The sequence below is a fragment of the Argopecten irradians genome, chromosome 3, assembly GCF_041381155.1.
Source record: "Argopecten irradians isolate NY chromosome 3, Ai_NY, whole genome shotgun sequence".
Classification (NCBI taxonomy): Eukaryota; Metazoa; Mollusca; class Bivalvia; order Pectinida; family Pectinidae; genus Argopecten; species Argopecten irradians.
The window spans coordinates 40040720-40065812 of record NC_091136.1 but is presented as its reverse complement, the minus strand read 5'-3'; the positions used below and the strand labels follow the sequence as shown (position 1 = coordinate 40065812).

The following is a 25093-nucleotide window of genomic DNA, read 5'->3' as shown; positions in this document are numbered from 1 at the left end:
CGGTTGCCATGGAAATGATACTGTCATGTGGATACTGTCTTTGTAGTCTGTGATTGGTCGTTATTTTGAAATGCATTTGTCCAATCATATTTGACGACAAACACAATATCCCTGACATACAATATGTATGCTCATTTTGTAGTAATAATGTAAGAAGCTTTTAACTGTAGAATCTATAGTTGGGTGGGTTGCAGTTTGTAACTAAATATTGCAGTAAAAACATTGAATGCTCTTAAACATACATGTATGGGTTGCGGATATGATACACTTATACTTGGCTGATTTCATATTTGATGATGCACGGCTGCAGGTCCTAAAATGCATGATTTAATGTAATCTAAAAGATCAAACTAACATTGTATGTCATAGTTTGACTATTACATAGCCTATAGCAGACATGAAATTCTTGTGACACAGCACTGTGTCCATTAACTCTTTATCAGATCTTCCTACAATAATTTGTCCTCTACATACAAAGTATCTCCAAAAGAGCCATATAGCTTTGCATCAAAGAATGATATTTTTATGGTTTTCACAAGATCTTGGTTTGATGGTCAGGTCACTTATGAATATAGGCGGATAGGAAATCTTGTCAGCAAGATTTGTGGATTATTGAGTATTAAAGTTCCATACTTGAAACTTGAACCAGTTACTAAAGTATCAGTGTTCTGGACTTCTGAAGGCCTGCTCACATTAGCTTAACAATTATTTGAATAATCACGTAATACCGAGATAGTCATAATTATGATAGTTTGAAATAACTGATTTGACAGCTAGACGTTTTTTAGAACATTTTTTTTTATTGTGTATATATATAATTAAGTTTTCTTTGTTTTCATACCAAATCTGGCTTTCTGATTGGCCAATATTTTTTTTGTATACCAGTATGAAAAAAAATCTGAGAATGGCGCAAAACCACGACGTTATCGTGACATCACAATAGAGACATTGACGTTGCGTATTGATTCGGAAAAAAGAATTCCTTGAAAAACCACTATAATGTTACATTTAAACATACTTCATTTTATCAAGTAGAGTATAATATTAATTATACATATTGATGTCACTATTTTTTAATTTTATCGGGGTATGAAAAAAAAATTGTTTGCAAACTTTTGTGAGAATCCGCAACACGGATTCACACAGTTTGCAAACAATTTTTTTTCATACCCCGATAAAATTAAAAAATAGTGACATCAATGCTTAAATGTATAATCAGATCATTTGATATGTACACTCTAGTAGTTTTGAGCTAGGGAAATATTTTGTTTGACATTTTGTTACCCTTTCCACATAGACCCGTTGCCAAGACATCATGTCACATCAGACAATGATTGACAGCATCAGTGATAAAGGGACAGCACTCTCATCGACCCAAGCCAAGGGCAAACTGAACCAGCTCAATAACCGTTATCGCACGCTGTGTGGTAATGCACAGGTACATGATGTCTATGTTATTTATCTATTATAATATACAGCAGAACTTGTGACACATTGAAAATCACAGTAAACTCGTCCACCAGCAGTAAACAATAAATCTCTTCCATTTATTGGGGTAATTATGGAAATGCAGGGGAAAATAAGTTATAAATGTAATTATGTTACAAGAATATTTCTGTTGTTATCAGGCAACAATATTTTTTCCCCCATTATGATGCTTTCAAATGAATCTAAACATGAAAATTGATAATCTCATTGAGAGCAAGAGTTAACAGATCCCCAAATTTCATTTCTGGATTTGATTGTGACATTTATTGAGACTCTTATTTCATATTTTACCTACAATACAGGCCCAGGTTAAGACAGCGGAAGGATTTGTGGACCAACACCAACTTTACCAGGACAGTTACCAACAGTGTCGCGACTCGATGGCTATGATTAAAGACAAACTGGCCGTGTGTTCTGAGACCTCAGGTGACAGACAGGCGTTACAGAACAGACTGGATAGAGTACAGGTCAGTAGGATTATACTGCAAATCAATGTGATATCCATTGAGACATTTTTATAAATCCCTAGTATTTTTATTCAAATAGAAAGAAAAAAACTGTTTAAATGTGTACAATAATATTGACCTCATAATTTATCGAAAAATTTACAGCAATTTGTAATTTTGTAGCTTGTTAGATGTCAGCATTTCTGTTAAATATTTATAACTTTAGGAAAATCAATAAACTTAATAATGGATAAAGATGATTTGAATCTTGTTAAAGGATCTGACGGCTTCTCTGCGTGATGGTGAGAAAAAGGTCAAGGCCACACACATGCAAGGTGAGAAGTCAATGCCCCAAACTGGAAAACCAGGTCAGGCGACCATTCAGGCGGAACTAGAGACATTAACCAGTGACTGGGAAGGTGTTGTGTCACGCCTTGGCGACACACAACAGAGTCTGACCCATGCTCTGCAGGCCATGCAGAGTTACGACAGCTCATGTGAGTCGCTCAACAAGTGGCTCCGTGACGTCGAGGTCCAGATCAAAGACCATGATCTCAAACCATCACTCAAGGAGAAACACGCTCAAGTGGAAAAGTTCAAGGTCAGTTTGTGTACAAAATTTTTGCATTATCTCAAAATTTTGATGACAAAGAACACTTAAGATTTCCAACATAACAAAAAAAGGTCAAGGGCCTTATAAGTACAGTATTTGCATCACGATTGTAATACTTTGAAATCATTTTGTATTTTAGGCATTACAAGCAGACGTACAGTCGAAGCAGCCTCAGTTTGACGAGTTATCCAACATGGCGTCCCAAGTACAAGGAGCTGACACACGTCTTGTTAACTTCAGTACACAGCTTGGGACACGGTACCAAAACGCAAAGACGAACATCAGGGTAGGTTGACCTTGACATTTGTTCTGCTTACCTTGGCCTTTGTTCTTTGTTCAGTGAATTCTATCCAATTGTATAAGATGTTTACTGAAATTTAAGAAGTGAATTCAACAAATTTAGTTGTTTCATCAAACAAATTGTTTATTTCGACAGGATATGATCAGCCGCCAGCAGGAGCATGCCCGAGAACATGAAGCGTACCAAGAGAACTTTGCCGAGTGTTCTGAGTGGGTAGATACACTACATAAACGTCTGCAAGTGTGTGCAGATGTGGCTGGTGATAAACACGATGTGGAGGACAGACTCGCCAAACTACAGGTAAATATATTAGTGGGCTGAATGTTTTACCTTTAATATCAATTTGATAAAATCTTGTATTTTGGCTCATGATGGAAATATTTTTATATGGTTGATGGCAAAAAGTCAGCTATATAGGAAGCTAATTAATGCAGATGAAAATTAAAAACATGGTCAAACGTATATACCATGAACACATCATCATCAACAGTACATATATTGAGAAATCAAGGGTTGAACAACAAGAGTAACACTACCTCATACCTTGATGCCTTTACATTATTTGGGCCTATCAGTTTACCCAATATGTTTTCCTTCCTCTGTAGGAGCTGATGGTAGAGAAGGAACAGGGAGCGGCTAAGATCCATTATACTGTAGAATGTGGAGAGAAGCTGTACCCCAGTACTGCCTCAGAGGGACGTGACTTTATACGTCAGGAGTTACGAGGACTGCGTGACCAATGGGAACAAGTCTGTGACACACTCTCAGACACACAACGTAAACTTGACACCTGTCTTCTTCAATGGTCCTCATACGACGAGAATTTTGAGCAGTTCCAGAAATGGCTGCTGGATACGGAGATTCAACTGAGGGAGGACACAGACCTCAGGGCCACACTGCCAGACAAACGAGCCCAGTTACAGAATCATAGGGTATGTATAACAGATTATAATATGTAATCTATTCTATATGGTGTAAAATGATAGTCTTCATGGTTCCTATACAACATCAATGGTTTTACCTATATCTAATAATTTTTCGATTTGTCCCTTATGTGTTTGCTTTATTTGAAAGTCGTAGCAGCTTTTATTTGTTTCATTATAATTTTAAACATATTTGATACTGTGAGAGAATTTGTTGTTGAATGCTTTGATGTTAAGATCTCTTAAATCTTTTTTTTAATTGACCAACAGGTCCTTCATCAAGACATCATGTCTCGTCAACATGTCATGGATAATCTCTCGGAGAAAGCTACAAAGCTGTCTCATTCCTCACCGGTGACCAAGGTCGGCAAGTTCGTAGATGAACTACACAGGAAGTATGGGAAACTGTGTGGGGAATCGAAGGAGCACCTGGAGGAGCTGGAGGGTGGAGTTAAGGACCACCAGATGTACCAGGATACGTACCAAGACTGTCAGGACTGGCTCAACTCCTCCCGGGAGAAAGTCGAGGCTTGCTCTGACACGTCTGGCGACAAGATGTCTATTCAGCATAAACTTGACAGACTTAAGGTATTTATTGGTTAACTATTATTCTTGTGCTGGTTTCATTCATGTTTAATTTTTAAATTACCAAGTTTTGAGGATAAATGATGAATTATGAACTGAACATATTTTCTGTGGTACACTAAACTTTTTCATGGGGGGAGGATTAATGTATTTAGCCATGTCAATCATAAAAAAAACTGTTCCAAAAATCTTATTTTTATAGGGAATGTATCATTTAGTTTTCTTTCTTATTTTATCCTACCAGGAGTTTTCTGAGAAGGTTGAGGATGGAGATCACAAACTTAAAGCCACCAAAGAGCTGTGTGAGAAATCTGCACGGAAGACGAGTCAGCCAGGACGCGAGGTCCTACGCCGTGAGATGGACCATCTCCAGGGTGACTGGGAGGACTACCTGGCGCTGATGTCACAGGCTGAGGAAGATCTCAGTAACGCCCTTGTACAGTGGGGCGACTTTGAGGGCAAGTTTGGTACATGCAATGCCTGGCTCAAAGACATTGAACAACAGGTTAAGAATTACGAACTGAAGTCCACACTAAAGGAGAAACAAGCGCAGGTGGAGAAGTTCAAGGTATGTGATCTTCACAATAACTGATCTGGCTCCTACAGTCATGCTTTTTGATGAATTTCTCCTATTAAAAGAGTCAAATTTTTGTTTGGCTTTGACTACATGCTTGAATTATTTTATAATTTGATAATAGGTGATACATTTTGGGAAAAAAACCCGAAGTATTATCAGAAGTATTAGAATTGAACTGAAATAATAGTTACATGTATGTGATGGAACTAAAATTTGACATCAACAGAAAATTCTGTGCAAAGTGTGATGCTTATAACATGACTTTTACAGAGACAACGAGAGGAAATTCTCACCCATCAACCCGAGATTGACCGCTTTACTGACGATGCACAGAATCTCATGCATACAAGTGCAGATGCCAGACTTAGCACACAAGTGTCTCAGCTGACCAATAGATACCGAGGTCTTCTCTCACTGGTCAAGGTAATGTCCTTTCTTAGTATTTGGTAGATTTCATAAAAAGATAGTCTCCTATTGTGATGAGTATGAATTGTTGTAATTAATAAAGTAACAATTTACACATATTTTTGTACTGTTAATGGTTTATCTGGCTGTTTCGATAACAAATGTATTCAGTTCTTTAGCAGAAGTGATTATATTATGCTATATATAGCTACAAACTTTTACTTTTACAGGACTTGATCACTAAGTGGGAGAAGTACGTACAGGATCACCAAGGTTACGACAATCGTCACCAGGAATACAAGGCATGGCTGACACAGGCGACGGAGAAACTGGATGCCTGTCAACGTCCGGCCGCAGACCAAGACTCGATGGAGGAGAGACGAGTAATGATCCAGGTAGGTAGCCATATACTGACCACTTACTGAATACTCAGGAATGACCATTCACATTGACCACTTCTCACTGTACTAAGAATAAATCATAAGAAACATGGAAGATATTAGAAACCACATAATGTCCTAAAGAATTTAGAGTTGAAAATAATGTTTAAAAAATATTGGTACAACTCTGTCAATGTTGTGTATTTGTAGATGTTGCTAGCAGAGAAGGACCATGGTCTCCAAAGACTGAACTCCACCATAGAATCTGGTGAGCGTCTGTACCCTGACACAGCATCGACAGGACGGGAGAAGGTTCGACAAGAATTACGCTTAGCCAAAGATGAATGGGATAGACTGTTTAACAATCTCAACGATGCCCAGCGTCGTGTGGAATCCTACATGATGCAATGGACGTCTTATGCTGATGGACAGGACCAACTCCTGCGATGGATGTTGGATACCGAAACTGCACTGACGTCGGATGTTGACCTTAAAAATACATTACAGGAAAAACGCACCAAACTGCAGACTGTACGGGTAAGTGTAGAGATCCATTTTAGGTTAATACAGTTAAACTGGTTTTAATAAAGGATTAATGACAAAAAAAAATGAGTCATTGTAAATGAAATGAAAATTTTAAAAGAGGCATAAAATTTCATAGTTTTAAGATTAGAGTAAAACAGATATATTACAAGAAATAGTTTTAAAGTTTTTTGCATGAAAATGCTACTGTGTTTAAGATGTTGAATTTTCTTTGTAAACAGGCCCTGCTACAGGATGTTGTATCTCACCAACGTCTAGTCGACTCAGTCGTAGAAAAGGCACAGGGTGTACTTCAGAGTACATCAAATCCGGAGGTCAAGACATTCATCACTGATATCAACTCACGATACGAAAATCTCGCCACCACCTCCAAGGTACAAAGTCCTAACATAAGTAATCGGTTATTTTTTCATACATATTTATTATACAGCTTTTCAATAAATTGTGTCATCTTTTTCATGGCTGTTACTTTATTTCTTAATTGTTGCTATGTTGCAATTTCTGTTGCTAGGCAATTATCCAGCAGTCGGAGCAGAATGTGGTGGATCACCAACAGTACCAGGACTCGATGCAGGCCGCGGTCGACTGGCTCACACTGATGAAGGATCGTGTGAGCATGTGTTCTGACACGTCCGGTGACAGACATACCCTCAACAACAAACTCGACAGAATCCAGGTATGTATAAAGACAAATTATTCAAAGAAAACATAAATAGATAATTAATATTGTGACAAAAGAGAGAAAATCCATGAATGTGCCTGAACAATAGAAATAAACTTAATGTATATTTTCACTAAAAAAAAGAGCCACATAATGTGCTATATCTTAAAGTTTTAAAAGGTCAGATAAGTATCCAATTTACTGGCCCAGCATATTCTGTTAGATTTGATTAGTTTCATCTTAAATGCATCTTAAACTCACTTTTTGTGTCCAGGAACTGCTGGCTTCAATCCCAGAAGGCACTGCAAAGATCGGTGTCTGTGAGGAGTTGGCAGCTACTACCATGGAAACGACAGCCCTGAAAGGTCGTCAAGGGATACAACAGGAAATGGACATGTTAAAGATGGACTGGGATAATTATGTATCCCAGATCAAAGGCTTACATGATAGTCTCGAACGTGCTGTCCAACAATGGGGCAAATACGAGGAACATTACGAACGAATCTCACACTGGGTCAAGGATATGGAAAAGAAAGTTAAAGATTGTCCACTTAAGTCTTCGCTAGACGATAAACAGCTTCAGCTTCAAAAGTTCCAGGTAAGGTGGGATATAGATAAGGTAAAGGGGTCATTAGTCACTATAACATCAGCATAGGTCATGTGAAAACATTAGTACAGGTCAGAGGTTGCAGGTCACTGTGATGACATTTATGTAAATCAAAGGGTTATGGTTCACTATAGCGACACCTATATTGGTTGATTGGTCCATAGTTCACTGTGAAAACATAGATTAATAAATCATGAAAAAGGATCAAAATTCAAATATGGGTAGAAGTGAGTTCAGGTTGTTATTTTGTAATTAAAATTACAGTTTTACACATGATAAATAGTTCATTTTACATTCATATCATATTCTCTTCCTTGAATCATACAATTTTTTTTCTCATCAATGTGCGTATAGTTACAGTTTTACACATGATGAATAGTTCATTCTTTATAGAATCCTCTTTTCTTCAATACATTACATGATTTCTTTCTCATCATACATCACTTGCTATGTGTTCTGGATGTTGGAACTGCTATTGTGATTGGGGGTATCAGGTGCTGTTCTTCATCTCTCATCACTTTCATTTCTCCATGACTGTATGTAATAATATTCCAGGAAGTAGCCGTGGAAATCTCCCAGTTCCACCAGGAGATGGACCATTTTGTTTCTCTGGAATGTGTAAGACAACTTGTAGCTTAAAAGGAATCGTGGTGTTGGATTTATTTTATATTTTGTTATCGTTATATAGATTTATTTCAGTTTTTGTTTCGGTCGAGCTCCACTTTTACGGCATATACCCATCATATTCATTTGCTTGCTCATTGCTTCTTGGATCATCCATATTTTCTTAGATCATTGGGCTTCTTGTATAGCATGCTTTCTCTTCTCATTTCTGCTTATATCATCCATTATTTTGAAATTATGCCCATAATGGTTTTGTTGTCCTTCAATCTACATAATAGGTAAATATAATCATTATAGAAGCTGTAACTTTTATCAATTTTAGCAGCTAGATTAAAATTGAAAACAAAACTGGAAAAAAATTGGAATGAAAGAAGCGGGATAACTGAACCTATTGAACCAAGAGTGTTTTACATTAACAAAATTTGGTTAAAGTTTTACAAAAAATATTGTATTTCAGTTTTCCTAAATAGATCACAATACCATGTCAATTGAATCTTTGGGTTCAAAACACAGTTTATTAGACCTTGGTTTGATTGCATGATAAACTAGTTGTAAGAGTAGTCATTTATCACAGTTCTGCATCTGATTGTAGAGGTGAAACACAGCATGGAGTTTCTGAGTAGCTATAGTAATAAGCTACATATTTTTGTTTGACATTTTTATCACTAGGCTGCAGTGGACGAGTAGTCAAGGTTTTTTGTTTTGGTTGCTTAGGATCCCATTTGTCTGTTTGAACTCCTCTCATATTGATTTCTGTTTCAATGGTAGATTTAAGTATACCACTGTTGTGAATAAAGACTCCCACGTGTTAGCTGTCTGACATTATGCACCACAGTGTGAATTAGATGCTTCACACCACACTTAGCTGTGGCTTCACCAACAATATTGCCACCTTTATTTTGCAGCTATCTTGTAATGTCTTCAAATTCTAGCCACTCCTATTTTAAAGGATGTAACTGCCTATTTCCCATTAAGAAACAAAAAAAAAGGTTCCTGCCAAATTTGAATTTTGTGACTTGTTGCATTGGTTAATGCTGACTGGTACAATACATAGTTGAGAGTCATCTCCCATGCTTGGCAGGCACAAAAGTTGCATATCACACACTATTGGTTACTAAATTAACCAGCCAATATTGTCATTACTGTTATAACGTGCTGTCAATATAACAGCATGGAAGACGGGAGCGTTCAAAACAGAACTGGAAAGGGTAATGGAGTTGACATCAATATGAATAGATTTATAAAAACTAGGGATATCAGTGTCTTGTGTAGATTATAGTTGGATATGGTTCATTGGCATGGCAACATTACCAATGAAATGTTTACTATTATTTTCATACATTTCAACCATATCCCTTTAAAGTCTCAGCATGGGCCATTAAAAACTTTTCAAAATTTCTAAAACATAATTTATCATCAATGTCATAGAGTATGATCTTTGTATTAAGTAGAGTTTTCAATGTTTTAGAAATAACATGTAGATTGTATTTTTAGAATTGTAAGAATTGTACATCTCCATGAACCAAATTGTTGAACTGTAAAAATAATGGAATACAATGTATCCCAGTTGCTGTTTTGGTCATTGGCCAAATTATCAACGCCACAGTAAAACTTATATATTATGAACATATTTGCTTTAAATGTATGGCTTTAGAATGGTAAAATTGGCTAAAGAAGAAACAAGATTTACAATCTGTTTGAATGGCTGCAGTTTGCATGCACTAACCACAAAATCTGTAAACATAAAATTTGAAGTCTATCTCACATGATAAACAACTTTCATATTCTTTAACAATTGATTAAAAATCTTTTTGATTTTTAAGGTTTCTTAAGTATTATTGAATAGTATTCATAACATGATTGTCCATTATCAGTTTGAAAGCAACCAACAAGGAATATGAAAATGTGAAAACATGATTGTTTTATAAATCTAAATGTTTGCCTAAAGGACTGAAATCACTTATGCTAAAGAACTGATTCATCCCCTGGCATCATTTCACTATTGTGTTGATGACATTTTCCAATTATGTTAATAATAAATATATAAATTTTACAGACCCTGATGACAGAGGTACGAGCCCATCAACGAGAAATGGATCACTTCTCTGACGAGGCCCAGACTCTACAACAGTTGACAGGAGAGGCTCGTGTCGGAACCTCAGTCTCTCAGCTGATGTCACGCTACCAGACTCTTCAACAAAACGTCAAGGTATGGTCAATAAAATCGATCCCACCTATACTTTCGGAAAAGAGTGTTCGAGCCTATAAATTAGTTGTATAAATTGAAGATTTGTAGAATGTTTTGTGAAGTTGTTTTTTTTTAAATTTAGTAAACTTCAATGAAATCAGCATCTTCGAATAAAACCACAGGATGTTGAAACCCTCTCCCACTATTATTATATTGGTTAAAAAATTAAATATCAAATTTTCTTTACAGGACCAACTTAAGAAATGTGAACAGAATGTGACGGATCATAAGTACTATAAAGATCGTCACACAGACTGTACACAGTGGCTCAACAAGGCCAAGAACAAGTTCACAACTAGTGCTGAAACTACCGGCTCAAGGAATGAACTCGAGGACAGACTCGAGAAAATTCAGGTACGTTCAGGTCATAAAATACAAAGATTTCAAAATTTATCAAAAAAATGAAATTTATTTTCTATTTAGCCATTTATGAATATTCTCTGAAGGTTTTAATGAAGATGAATGTAGTTGCTATGACAACAAGATCTAAGATATAAATTGTTTGTGGTTGTAATGGTTATAAGATCATAGATATAGATTGTTTGTGGTTACTATGGTTACAGGAATTGGCAACAGAACGTGATGCTGGCTTCACCAAGTTGAACCAGGTTGTAGAGGCGGGAGAGAAGCTTTACCCCAACACAGCACCAGATGGTCGCGAGGTTGTACGACAGGAACTTCGCCAGGTCAAACTTACCTGGGAAAGTCTGTTCGATGACCTTTCAGCCGCACAACGTAAGATGGAGGTGGCCCTTGTCCAATGGACGTCATTTGATGACAGTTTCGGACAAGTTGAACACTGGCTGCGGGAGATGGAATCCCAGCTCGAGGGTACAGTGCCTCTCCGATCTACGCTGGAGGAAAAGAAAAGTCAACTACAGAATTACAAGGTCTGTGTACATAGTGCTTTCTTCTGGGCCTGATGATTCCATTTTCTATTTGAAATTGAAAATTCCTTCCTATCCATCAACTGTGTTCTTAAGGAAAAGGTCAAGAATCTTAATATCTTAAAAACAGCCTTGATACTTTACCTTTCTCCTTAAAAGTAAACCAGTCTGCTTATTTAGAATGAGATTTCTGTTGTAATGAATGATAATAAATGACACCATTATTTCTATGTTGTAGGTCCTACACCAGGATGTTCTGTCATACCAACGTGTGATGGACAGTGTTAACGACAAGGCTCAGAGCCTCGTCCAGAGCAGCAGTGACCCACAACTCACCAAGTTTGTCACACAGGCACGGACACGCTACCAGAAAATTAGCTCCTCATCCAAGGTACAGTTATGGATCATTGGTTCAGTTATAGGTCAATGATTCTGAAATCAGTTACAGTCCATCAACAAAGTCCTTTATAGGTCAAAGATTCTAAATCTGATTACAGGTCATGGTATAAAAATGCAGTGACTGCTTGAAATATCTTGACCAATACAGATTCAAAATCTCTAATTATAAGCTTCTGTATTTGCTAAGCCATGACCATAAGTGAACTGGACTATAATTAAAAATGCTGTAGTTCATGCCAGTTAGAAATGTTGAATCATTTTATCATTCTGTAATAGTATTCAAATAAGTTGGGAGCTGAACCTTATTGTATCGTTGAGGCTTATTTGTCAAATAATGTACAAAGTTCATATATTGCTGTTTACTTCCACAGGACCATGTCCAGCACTATGAGGTGTTTGTTGCTGACCACCAACAGTACAACGATGCCTACAACAATTGTATAGAGTGGCTCAACGGTATCCGGGAGAAACTCTCCATGTGTGCTGACGTCTCGGGCGACCGTCACACCATACAGAACAGACTCGACAAAATCCAGGTAAGATACAGAAAAATATGTCGTACACTTCATATGTTTATTTTATTTTTCTGATATTAACAATAAATATAAGCAGCCTTATAAATTTGAGCTTTTTTAAACTTAGGGAGAGAACTTATATAGGCTTTGCCTGTTATTCAAACCCTTTTCAAATAATATTTGAAGTAAAATTTGTTGGAATTTATTTTGAAATAAAGATGAAAATCTAGCAAGATTGAAGACAAAGTGGAAGTTTGAGGAGACAAAAATAAATTATTGATTTGAATCGTATTTAGATTGAGGGTAAGGGTTTATATCTCATCATTAGTCATAATGAAGGGATATGATACAGGTATAATCCTATTATATTGAAATGAAAAAAGAAAATATGTACCATGTTTTTGATAAAAGTTAATTTAATTATTGGATTGTTATGAAAGTGATATTAATGGGTATATTTTGGTTCAATGTATTGCAATAGAGGTTTGGTTTTTGTGACTTTCTGTCAAAGGATAAATCAGAACAGATATTAATATACTGGGCTGGTGTTGTTAAACACTCTCTTTATGATATGTAATCCCCCTGATTTATATAATGATCTGTTCAAGCTTTAGAACTTTAAGAATTTAAATGTGCTTTTAAGGGTGAATCAGTTATTTTTTGTAATCTTTAAATGAAAGAAAAGTATTTTTATATTAAATTGTGTAACTTAACTTTATCAATTTATGAAATAACTTTTTTTTCTGTGAAATCATCTTTTTGCTAAACAACGATTCTGTGTTTAAGTTTTGTTTAGTCTATATACTTGAGAAACTGTGATGTCCTATGTTATATATGTGTGTGCTGTGATATGTCTCCTTGTGCATGTGTTACAATGTTGATGATACGTATTGCAGGGTTATTATACGAGCCTGATAAAAAGTGTAAGAATTCTTATCCTCTACGATTTGTAATGGACAGCGGTTCTCCTGCATGATTGTTTTCTAACAACTAATTCCATTTGGAAAATTTAAAAGAAAAAGAAAAAAAGAAAGAAAAAAAAAAATGAAAAAAAAAAGAAAGAACAAAAATTCAATAAAATAAAAAGAAAATTAAAAGATGATTGAATGAGAATGATTATTGATATTTTCAGGAAATAAATAAATAAAAATAGATAAAATAAAAGAAGGATTGGTTCATACAAATACAAATAAAGAACAATTGTAAACAACATTGTTAAATGGAAATTTGGAAATAAAAAAAAATTAGTGAAAGATAGAAGGGAAAAAAAACTTAACATATTTATATCTTATTTATTTATGTAATAGATATTCAAAAAGTATTTGATTTAACACAAGAATTAGCTTGTTAAACTGTACTAGATAAAATTGTGTGTTTGCCGACACTAACTTGCTGTTGTTGTCTCCCCTTTAACAATCTCCAGCGTCGCTGTGTAAGTGTTCTGTACATTTTTTTATTTTGATAAATTAGGCTTGATTTATTTTTCTGTCGTAAGATCTACAGATTCCCATAGACACTCTGCCTCTCTACCTTTCTCTGTCTTGTTGGTAGTCTGTATACGTAGCGGGAAGCTTGACGATTTAGGTGTGGTTTGTGTACAATGTTATACCTGGAATGTATAGACTGTTTATCTTGGTCAGGGTCACACTGTATATACCCTAGATTAATGGCTGGTATAATTATCGAAATATTTCTGATTGCTGATGCATACTGCGATACTGACACATTATCATGAAAAAGGCAAAAGAAATGTCCCTTATATAAATTTTTGTTTTCAAAAATGACATACCGTATTTTTTCTTGATTTGAAAACTATCTGTTGTTCATTCTAATAAAAAAAGTTTTATTTAGTGTAAGGCAGTGAGAATAAAAGGAGGAACAAAAATCTGGCTATAAGAGAATATTACCTTATGGTATCATTTTCTTGGATCAAGAATTTGGAATTTCAGTGGTCTGTGAATTATTGAATTTATGTTGTGTGTATCGCGATATGAAAAAGCTGCAGATTATCAGCCCTAATCAGATTTTACGGGACGTGTGATGTCTTTTTTTTATTGGACAGATGGAATTCACATCCTACTTCAAATTTGGGGTATGGAAGTTAAGAAAGTTTTTATGTGGAATGACCCGCACAAAAATAAATCCACCTGTTATCGCTAACGTCAGCATGTCAGTAAACACTTCACGTCACTGTCGTTATGTTCAATATAAAACTAAGAGTTATATTCAGGGAAATCAAAGGGCAAAAGAAATATTTTGTGTATTTGGTATGATTTCAAAGTTAGAAGCAAAATGAAATTAAGTCTTGAAAGTTATTGATTTTTTTTTAAATGATTTTCCTTTTTGACAATGGAAATAAAAAAAAAACCTGGAACATTTTTTTTCAATTTTTTGGCATAACTGAATCCACATTTTATTGTTTGTACTTTTTTTTTATAAGAAATTGATGTTGTGTTGAGTGATGAATATGTCAATTAAGAAATTACTGTTTTAATAACTTGTTTTACTAGAACACTGATATAGAGAAAATTTCTCGTGTAAGTAACAGGCAGTGTCATAGGCTACTCAGTTTGGTGTGTGAGCGGTTTGATTCTGTTGCTATTAGTAACAGATCATCAATATTGGCTAAATTATTGTGTATGGGGTAGAAAGGGGAAAAAAACGACTAGAATAAATAATGTGTGCTTAGGTTTGGTTTTTAGACAATGTTTCCAAAGTTTTTTTTGTAGTGAATCGCTAGAATGCATGTGCATGTTTTGTGAATAAACAAAAAATAACGAATTTCAAAATACACTTCGGTATGAAGGTTGAAATGATTGGCTTTTGTGCTTTAGTTTCTGTTTTGCATGTGGTTAAATAAAGTCATAGTTATTCACTCATTTCAATAGTAGAGAATATAAATATGTGGTAAACACATGTACGGTGTACATACATATATATATACTGCTTGTTAAAGAAATGAAAATCACCATGATTCACATGAAAGAAAAAGCACAACCTGCACCAGCACAGAAAGAATTATTATATACAGATAGTTATAGTGATTTTTATGTACAGTATTGAAAAATTGGTCAAAGCAATGTTTATTTTGCTTGATACTATTTTGTTTGTTAGAAAAATACAGTAAAAATTAGCAATAAATTTTATTATTAAATTTTGTGCTATTTATCAACTTAAATCCAGTTAATGGAAGAGAAAAGATAAGAAAAATCATAACTGAAACCATTAACCCATATATTTTTATAAAACAGAGTTATCTGCCCTTAGTCGCATGTATGGATTGATGCATCATTTGTGGTGTCATACAAATAAATGTTGAAGTAATCCAATTCTACTCAAAAGGGCAGATAACTCAATATCATAAAGACAAGGAATAAACTTTGATACAAATGAGATGCATGTTCTGATTGGCTGAGTAGAGAGCCTATTAGAAACACCGACACATCCCTAGTGGTTACCGTCTAGAATCTGCACGTACGTGTAGTTATTTGTGTGTGAACCCTACATTTACAGACCTACCTGGTGATACTGATCAAGTTTGGTGATGGAGTTTATCCCAATTTATTAAAATTATACCCTATTTCCCTATGATATAATGGTTTCACTTTTTAAATTGTGGTTGGATTTGGTGAAATAATAGCTACCCTCCTACATATATATGAATTTCGTTACCTTCATATTATATTTAAAAAAATCTTTATTCAAAGAATGAAAATGCACTTTTGCATATTTATCACAAAACTGACCTTTGCAAACATAATACAAACAAAATCACCCTGGTTTCATAATGAACTGTTCCAGTCAAAGGCTTTGAAGAGTTCAAATGTGTTTTCAGGGGTGAATGAGTCGGCATTCATAAGTACTTACAAAGTATATCCAGGTAGAGTTCATCCATAGCAATTCTGTTTAATGAGTGTTTTGTAGCATTGAATGATAAGTGTTTTACCTAAGATAGGCTTTGCAAGTTTAAAAAACAGAATTAAGAAAGAATATGGAAATTTAAGGACAAAATCAATATGCTTTGGCTTGCTTATGATCCACAGGAATGATATTTTTTTGTGTCAAAAGCATGTGATTTATTTATTATTTATAATTTCTCTGTTTAATTCCTATTAATAATAATTTGTTTATAAATCTGGCATGTTTTGCCTTTGTTGGCCATCTTTACTCACCAGAATAATGAAATTTTACAGGATATCGTTGCCACAAAGATGGAGGGTGAACCCAAGGTGAAGAATGTGGTGAGTCTGTCAGAGAAAGTCTTACCAAACACAGCACCTCAGGGTAAAGACATTGTCATGAGAGAAACAGACGCACTAAAGGATGACTGGGAGGCCTTTGTCAATGCCTTACAAAAGGTAAGTCTTAATCTCATCAAAGTCTTCATGAAACAATACATGCTGGAAATATATGTTCAGGATTATAATATGAAAACTGTGGCATCAATGCAGATTTTGGAACTACTTTTGTTTATCCAAAGTTGTTTCTAATTTAAGTAATATTTTCAGAATTCTCAGGAAATTGTTTGAAAAATGGAAGAGAAAAGACACTCATCTAAAACTAATGATTTGCATCTCCTTTATCTTTGGACCATATGACCTCATGACATTTTATGACATTTTCACAGACCAAGTCTGACCTTGAAAGCTGTATGGACCAATGGAAAGAGTTTGATGCCTGGCAGGAGAAGGTCTCAGCTTGGCTGAAAGAAATGGAGGTCAAAGTTCGTGACACAGAGCTCAAGGCCACTTTGAAGGACAAACAATCTCAATTGGACAAACTGAAGAAACTTCACAAGGAGATGATAGATCACCAGGGTGACGTGGACACGCTCAGTGATGCCGCCCAGGACCTCGTCCGTGTTAGTACAGACACACGGGTGATCAGTCAGGCATCACAACTAGGCACCAAGTATCAGACCATCTACATCAATGTCAAGGTCAGTATTTAATTGTTGGTATAAAGTTCAGAATTTAATGTAAATGTAAAGATTAATATTATAGAAGCAATTCTTTAGTACAGGGATTTTCAGACTTAAATGTGAGAGCAAGGTAGATAATGAATTTAAAGGTACATATATTAGTTTATGTGAAAATATATTTGTTTTTGACATTATCAGGAGTTGTGTCGCCGTTGGGAACAGTATGTGCTGGACCACCAGGCCTACACCTCTTCATTTAACCAATGTAAATCATGGCTGAGTGATATGAGGAAGAAACTCCAAGCTCATTCTGATATCAGTGGTGACCGTCAGGCTGTCCAGGGACGTCTAGGCGATGTACAGGAACTCATGGGCGACAAGGAGGAAGGACTACATATGCTACAGATTGCTCTGGACAACCTCCAAATAGTACTGCCCAATACGTCAGTACCAGGACGCGACAACATGAGACGTGAAATGCAGGGTCTTCAGGCAGAGTATGATGCTTTGTCAGGGGACCTAAACGACCTCAAGACAAAACTAGATGGAACACTGACCCAATGGACAGTGTACGACGACAGTATTGACCAGCTTGACCGATGGTTAGCAGACCTTGAGAAGCAGCTAGAGAATGAATCACAGCAACAGAACACACTGCAAGAGAAAAAGCTTCAACTCGAAAGGGTCAAGGTCAGTAGACAGGGGTCAGGTCATTTATAATAATGAATGAAATAAGCCAAAATAGAATAGAGGAAAACTAGGATTATTAAAAGGGGTAGAAATACAACTTTCAATTCATTTTTTGGAAAAAGATAAAACTTTATAGTAAAACTTCAGTATCAAAATGATCATGTTTTGTTTTACAGGTTCTCCAGTTAAATGTGAACAGTCAGCAGAGTACCATTGATAACCTCAATGATAAATCAGAGAACCTCAAACAGACAAGCAAGGAGGCGAATCTCGGCAACCAGATCCGACGCCAAGTCAGTCGATACGAAAGGCTGCTTGGACGTGTGAAGGTAATTCATCAAAATATCCTACAAAATTTGCTAATTGGAAATGAATCTACAATAAAATGTACGCTTGAGGTGTTTTATTTGGGAGGAGTGTCTCATGCTTCAGTTTCATTGGTTTGTAGGATCAGTTAGTGAAGTGTGAGAAGAATGTGAAGGACCACCAAGCCTACCGTGACACTTTTATGGAGACGTCTGATTGGCTAGGAATGGCCATCGAAGGACTTAATGCTTGTAGTGATGTACGAGGCGATAGAACAGCCATCGAGGCACAACTTCATAAACTACAGGTACAATGTCAAGGTTACAGAGACTGAAGGGCAACATTTAAAAATCAAGGTCATGTTATGAAAAGCATTAAAGTTAATACTTAGTGTCAAGGTCATGTGATAAAGAAACTTATGGTCAAGACTTAGATGACCCCTGGCTTCTCCACTTTGAAAGGTCTTCCTTATTTTTCCTGACACTATAAAGCCCATTTCTGGTTTTGATTCTGTGACTTCAGTTTGTTTTATAAATCTCCTTTGTAGGATGTGTTCAGCACCAATGATACCGGCAAAGAGAAACTGGAACTAACTATAGTGAAGGGAGAGACAGTGTTACCTGAGACATCCACCCAGGGTCAGGACCTGATCAAGGAGGAACTGGCCATGTTGACCAATGAGTTTGAGGGATTTGTCAACGAGTGTGACGAACTCAACGCAAACCTCGGTAAGATTTCATGGAATTTTTTTTACTATTGAAGAGACAGTGCGATTTGTTTTTTTTTTTTTATCAGAATATTTCATCAGAAAATATCCTAACAAAGGTGTTTTGTATCCACAGCTCGTCTGCTGGAGGAGTGGAATAAGTATGAACAGCAGTACAATGAACTGAGCCAGTGGATCAAGGACACCGAGACAGACATGAAGGCCGACTCTGAGCTGAAGGCCACCCTGGAGGATAAAACTGTACAAGTTGAGAAACAACATGTAAGTATACATCCTTATTGATCACATTCTCCTCCTTCATTTCTCTCTGTGGTAAGGAAGTGATATTAAGTATAGTGTCTCTATCCATTAACACACACAGCAACTAGAAGCTGTTATTACTGTAAAAGTTGTTTCAATTTTATACAGAAATTTATGATAATGATCGTTATTATTTAATGAGAGAAGTCACAGATAAGCAATCCTTAATTAAATCATTCTGATTTGTGAACAGGGTGTCCATGAGGAGATACTGAACAAGCAGACAGCCTTTGATGCCCTGGCCGAGCGGTCACAGACTTTACTTCAGTCTACGACAGATAATCGTGTCACATCACAACTCACACAGATGAGTTCACGCTACACTAGTCTCATCGCGGCATCCAAGGTTTGTAAATCAGTATATTGCAGATCTGACACTTTTTTTCTTAGTAATAGGAATGACACAGCTTTACATGTATGTGGAAACTTTTCTTATGTAACAAAATATTTTCCTTGGTCCTGTTGAAGTTATTGTAGGGATTATACATAAGTCCACAGATATTAGTCCTTCAAACATTTTGCTGAGTCATACATTTCTTAATATTAGCACCACAAGTGCTGATGACTGAATATGATCAATTTGATTATTTAGTTCTAGTTAGACTTGTCATTGTAATCAGGACTTTGATTAATCACCAGAAATACAAGTTATAATTACACAACCTAATTACCATTAGCTTATTTGTCTGTAATTGTTATAGGACCTATTTAAGCGATACGAGCAGTATACACAGGACCATGCCCAATACGCTGACACTTTCACCGAGGCTGCAACCTGGCTCCAGTCCACACGCGACAAGGTGTCCGTGTGTGCTGATACGTCAGGTGACAAGTTCATGATACAGAGTCAGCTGGAGAAACTACAGGTAAATAGTGTAGTGTGGTCAGATTACCAGTGTTGCTTGATATCAGAAGATACTGTCCTTCATCTGTTAACTTTTAAAATTAAGTAACTTATAAATTGCTACGTAGAAGGTTTTGCCCGTTGTACTAGAGCTCAAAATTTTAATGAATTTCTAGGAAACTTTATGTGCTTCTTCAAACTGTTTACATCTCTTTGCATAAAATTTAAAGAGTTTAAGACACCCTGATTTTGTTTTTAGGAGTTTGTCGTAGTTAAGGAGGAGGGACAGCTTCTCATCCACACGGCGAATACCTGGGGTGAGAAAACAATGACAAACACGTCTATGGATGGTCGCGAGATGATCCGTAAAGAGTTACAACAACTCCAACAGGAATGGGAGAATATGTTAGGTGAGATTACCGACACCAAAGTCATGTTGGAGTCATGTCTTCTTCAATGGACAGACTACAACGACAGCTACGACAAAATACACAAATGGCTGCGCGACATGGAGAAACGTCTCCGAGAAACGGAGTCCAAGGTCGATCTAGGAGAGAAGAAGGCTGAGCTACAGCGGCTCAAGGTACTGTATATAGAATCTCAATTTTTACTCAATAGCAAGGTTTCTTCTTTAACCTTTTCTAATTTTTAAAGCTGTCACTCCTGAATACTCATTTGATCTTTGCTTAACCCATGGCTGAAACAGTTCATTTTTTTTTTTTGTGAAAGAGTTCAGTAGCTAATAATCATGTTCAAAATAGATTAGCTGTATTTAACTAATTAGTCAAGAGCTCTAAAGTCAAATAAGGTTGTGACCATTCAACCAACTAGGTGATAAAGTGAGAGTGACCATTCAACCAACTAGGTGATAAAGTGAGAGAAGACAAGGAAATGACACAGTATTTGAGGAATTGTACTTGGACATGGCTTTTTGATGACAACTTGATTGAACAAGTAGTATAATTATGGATGTTTCGTTCACAGGGTCTTTACCAGGATGTGATATCCTATGAACAAATGATTGAGTCTATTGGAGTGAAGGCCACTGATCTCTCTACCAAGAGTCCGGTCAGTAAAGCGTCCACTGATACATCCAACATTGTCACCAAATACGGAGCCATCAAGGATCAGGCACAGGTAGGCGATGAAAACTAAAATCTTAGTCCTTTCCTGTAGTGTACTGTTGTGATTTAATGTTCACCTTGTATCCACAATTTAGTGTCCCCCCAGTTACATGATATTTCCATGATCTTATTCCCACAGGAACTGTTGGCGAAAGCAGAGCAGTGTGTAGCCCAACACCAGGCTTACCACGACTCATGTAACGGCTTCCTGTCCTGGTTACGGACAGCACGGGAAAAACTTGGCACATGCTCAGATACATTTGGAGAGAAGTCTGTCATCATCACCAAGATTGAAAGGGCAAAGGTATTGTGTTCTTAATTCCAGGAATATTTTTTTTTAGATTTGAAATTGATAAAATTTTCGAACAAAGTTTGTAAAATGCATTTAATGTCTAAGGTTTTGACATGTGTCCCTTTATTTCATTAGACCCTTACAGCAGATATCAGCCAGGGAGCTCAGCGACTAACTGATGCAACCAAGTCAGGGGAGACCACCCTCTCGTCAACATCAGCTACAGGACAGACCAAAATCCGCCAGGAACTAGCGGCCATGAAGCGTGACTTTGAGGAGTACCGTACCCAGCTGACAGAGGCACAAGAAGATCTGGAGCGGTGTCTGACCCGCTGGAATGACTTTGAGGAAAGCTACAACTCATTCAACAGCTGGCTGAAGGAGACGGAAAGTTACCTTAGGGCTGACCTTGACCTCAAATCCTCAGCTGATGAGAAGAAGAGACACTGGGAACAGTACCAGGTTAGTGCTGATCTTAATATAGCATAAACGAAGGTCACGTTTTATTGGTAACTTCAGACATGGAATTTAAGCTTCATACATAATTTGCTTTCAGAAAATGGCTAATTCCACACCAGTGTCCCCTTAACATATTTAAAATACAACTCTATATTTTATGTTTTTTTTCCATTAGCGTCAACTCCCTTTAAGTTAACATATTCAAAAAGATAGAGATTTGACTGCTTATTAGTATACCATTCAGGTATGTTTTTAAATAATTTCATAATTAAAATGAATTAAATGTAATTTTGAAAGGAAAGGACTAATGTTGATTACATGGATATAATATGTTGATGAAACTTTTCCACTCACAGCTCAAATTACATTATTGTGTAAGTACCGCCGAGACAGGCGAGATTAGCGGTTGTTTAGAAGTGTTCCCCTCAAACTGATCCACACAAATTTCTATTAGCATGAATCCTCACCAACTTAAAAAATGTAGTGGAGTCTTTTGAAGACTTATTGTAAGGGTGGTGGTAAATTGTGTGTTATTATGTAAGCTGAATAGCAATTAGAACAGATTATTGTTAGGTAGATTTAGAAGTTGAATAATGTGTCTGATATTCTGTTACTTGTGTTCATGCAGAAATGATTGTCATTATTTTATGAAAAATTAACAACAACAACAACAACTGTTGGAAGTAGATTAAGGAGAGTAGTGTATTCTGCATGATCAATTAGCCAAAGTATTCTACTGGATATTTTATAAACATCTAAGTATCTAGCTCTGATGGTGAAATAGTATAAAAGCAACCTCTCTGTTATGTAAGCTAGATACGTCCGTAGAATCCTGATGATAACTATCCTATGATTTCCTGTTATTGTCCCCAAATTACCTTTTATTTACCCTGGTTTTACCTGTAACAAAGCATGCTTCCTTTAGTAATTGATTATTTACCCTTTGTTTAAAATGCTAATCGATTTGCCCACTTGTTTGTTAATTACAGAAGAGATTTCTATATCTTAGTTTTTAATTACCAACTCTTTTGTCTATCAATTAAATGCTTTGTCTTAATGCAAGGTTACACTTTAGGTATGCAGTCTAAAATTGGATGTACACTGTACTTGTATTGTAGACGTAAATACTCTGATCTTTTATTTAAGTTTGCCTGTAAAATACCCATACTTGTAGAATTTTCTGTTAAATTACCTTTAGAAAACATTACCCATGTATTTATCTATAGAATTAGCTTGATTTTAAGTTACTATTTCAAAATTACATATGTGAATTATCTATGCTAAATTTTATTACTTTTAGATTACTTGTTACTAGTAGTTTACCAATATTTACCTGTAGAATTACCTGGAGGATGTGTTGGGTAAGCAAAGTTCATTGGACAAGGTGAATGAGAAAGCCCAGGCTCTTCTCCAAACCAACGCTGATGCCAAGACGTCACATGCCATCACACAGCTGACGACACGATACCAGGGTGTGATCGCCTTGTCCAAGGACATCGTCAAAAACCTTGAGGCCTACTTTGAAAACCATCGGACATATAAACAAAATCTGGAAGATTTCCAGGACTGGTTCCAGGATACCCAGCAAGCTCTCCGAGAAGTTCAGGACTCAGCAGGATCCAAAGATGATGTTGGAACTAAGATCAGCAGGATTGCTGTAAGTCTATTTAATGATTCTAATTCCAGTATGATAAGATTTCAGTTAAATGAGCTATAGTATAATTGACAAGCCTTGGTTTTCATTGTGCCATGTAATATCAAATGTTACTTGATATAAAATCTGAGGCAGTTTGTTCCTGTGTTAGTATATAATGTATATCTAATGGGTTTTTTTTCCAATTTAATAATAATGTAGTTAAAATATAGACAGCTGTAATTGTTATAGAAATATTTATAAAAAGTTATATCAAAGTATGGTATTTGTATATTATAGGCCATACAAGCTGCCATGGATCAGGGACACAACTATCTGCGAGCCCTGCTGGAATGTTCTGAACGCGTACTGCCAAATACAAACCAGCGTGGCTGCCTTGTAGTAAAACAAGAGACAGAAAGTGCCAAGCTGGACTACGAGAATCTCCTAACCGATGTGTCACAAGCCAAGCGTAACCTGGAGGCTGCACTGACACAGTGGAGCGATTTCGATCGTCTGTACGATCACTTCAACAATTGGCTGGCAGACGTAGAAACTAAACTCCGAGTGGACCCTGAACTACGAGCTGACCTTCCTGAAAAACGCTCCAGTCTTGAAAAGAGCAGGGTAGGTGCACTGAAAAAGTTTAAAAATTAAATTATGAAAATGACATTAATGTTACTAGACAAATATGACAGAATGAATACTTATTTGTGATTACAATGAATTAGATGTTGTTAGAATTATTGATCAATATCATGAGCACTTTTGTAAGTAGATGAACATAAAGATGCCAGATACCAGATATGGTCTTAAAAATACACAAAGTTGATGTGTTTGTTGCTTAACGTACATGTATATGGATCTTTGGTATAAAGGAGGCTGTATTTGAATGAACATTTAACAAGATAGTCTATCAAAGTTTTCTAAGTAACTATTTGAAAAGAAGTTTAGAATAATTATGAATTTATATATTTCCCTAGGCGTTACAAGCAGACATTGCTGCTCACAAAGACGCTCTTACTAAACTAGAGGACAAATCATCAAATCTGAGGGATGGCCGACCGCAGACTGTGGCCTCGGATCTCCGCTCTCGCTTCAACAAGGCTGCTAATCAGTCAAGAGTGAGTAATACTCAGTGTTTGTTAAAATTTGTTGATGATTTAGCTTACAATCAATATATACACTGATGGGGTCAACTTTCAATGAGAAATTTACTCCTTGGTTATTTACATGTCAGCTGTGCGTTTAAAGAAACTTAATTTGTCTTTTATTTATTTTCAGGACTTGACTGAACGTTTGGAAGACCAAGTACAGAGCCATGAGGAGTACCGAAGGGCCTATATAGCCTGTCTTGATTGGCTGGCTAATAACCGACACCGTCTCCAGCGTCTCAGTGACTACTCAGGAGACCGACGAACCCTACAGGACAGACTACAGCAACTCAAGGTAAAGAACTGAGAGTGATGTAAAATGTTACTCTAACAATCTGTAATGTATTCACATTGTGATAGCAATGGTTTAAAAAATGGACAGAATAACTTTTTGTCCCTTCTGCTGCTCATAGTCTTGCCTGGGTCTATTTCCCATACTAA

At 36.2% G+C, this 25093-nt stretch overlaps 1 protein-coding gene across 15 annotated transcripts in view; it reads left to right on the top strand.

Moving 5' to 3' along the window:
• The window catches only part of LOC138318562 (muscle-specific protein 300 kDa-like), a 197561-nt gene that overhangs the window by 69079 nt on the left and 103389 nt on the right, over positions 1-25093 (top strand). For 10 of the 15 annotated variants that reach the window (XM_069261045.1, XM_069261044.1, XM_069261036.1 and 7 more), the window contains 38 exons: positions 1298-1438; positions 1791-1955; positions 2212-2535; positions 2687-2833; positions 2984-3148; positions 3454-3780; positions 4042-4359; positions 4601-4924; positions 5204-5356; positions 5569-5733; positions 5929-6255; positions 6483-6635; positions 6773-6937; positions 7197-7520; positions 8085-8147; positions 10210-10362; positions 10591-10755; positions 10965-11291; positions 11527-11679; positions 12059-12223; positions 14265-14294; positions 16396-16560; positions 16830-17141; positions 17322-17813; positions 17990-18142; positions 18262-18426; positions 18667-18847; positions 18962-19107; positions 19340-19492; positions 19848-20012; positions 20250-20573; positions 20975-21127; positions 21254-21418; positions 21542-21868; positions 23205-23522; positions 23799-24125; positions 24482-24622; positions 24783-24947. In XM_069261045.1, the coding sequence (XP_069117146.1) occupies positions 1298-1438; positions 1791-1955; positions 2212-2535; positions 2687-2833; positions 2984-3148; positions 3454-3780; positions 4042-4359; positions 4601-4924; positions 5204-5356; positions 5569-5733; positions 5929-6255; positions 6483-6635; positions 6773-6937; positions 7197-7520; positions 8085-8147; positions 10210-10362; positions 10591-10755; positions 10965-11291; positions 11527-11679; positions 12059-12223; positions 14265-14294; positions 16396-16560; positions 16830-17141; positions 17322-17813; positions 17990-18142; positions 18262-18426; positions 18667-18847; positions 18962-19107; positions 19340-19492; positions 19848-20012; positions 20250-20573; positions 20975-21127; positions 21254-21418; positions 21542-21868; positions 23205-23522; positions 23799-24125; positions 24482-24622; positions 24783-24947 (8106 nt within the window). Of the gene's footprint in view, positions 1-1297; positions 1439-1790; positions 1956-2211; positions 2536-2686; positions 2834-2983; positions 3149-3453; positions 3781-4041; positions 4360-4600; positions 4925-5203; positions 5357-5568; positions 5734-5928; positions 6256-6482; positions 6636-6772; positions 6938-7196; positions 7521-8084; positions 8148-10209; positions 10363-10590; positions 10756-10964; positions 11292-11526; positions 11680-12058; positions 12224-13098; positions 13126-13625; positions 13635-14264; positions 14295-16395; positions 16561-16829; positions 17142-17321; positions 17814-17989; positions 18143-18261; positions 18427-18666; positions 18848-18961; positions 19108-19339; positions 19493-19847; positions 20013-20249; positions 20574-20974; positions 21128-21253; positions 21419-21541; positions 21869-23204; positions 23523-23798; positions 24126-24481; positions 24623-24782; positions 24948-25093 lie in introns of all 15 variants that reach the window. The other 5 variants (XM_069261035.1, XM_069261046.1, XM_069261037.1 and 2 more) reach the window with 4 other exon arrangements.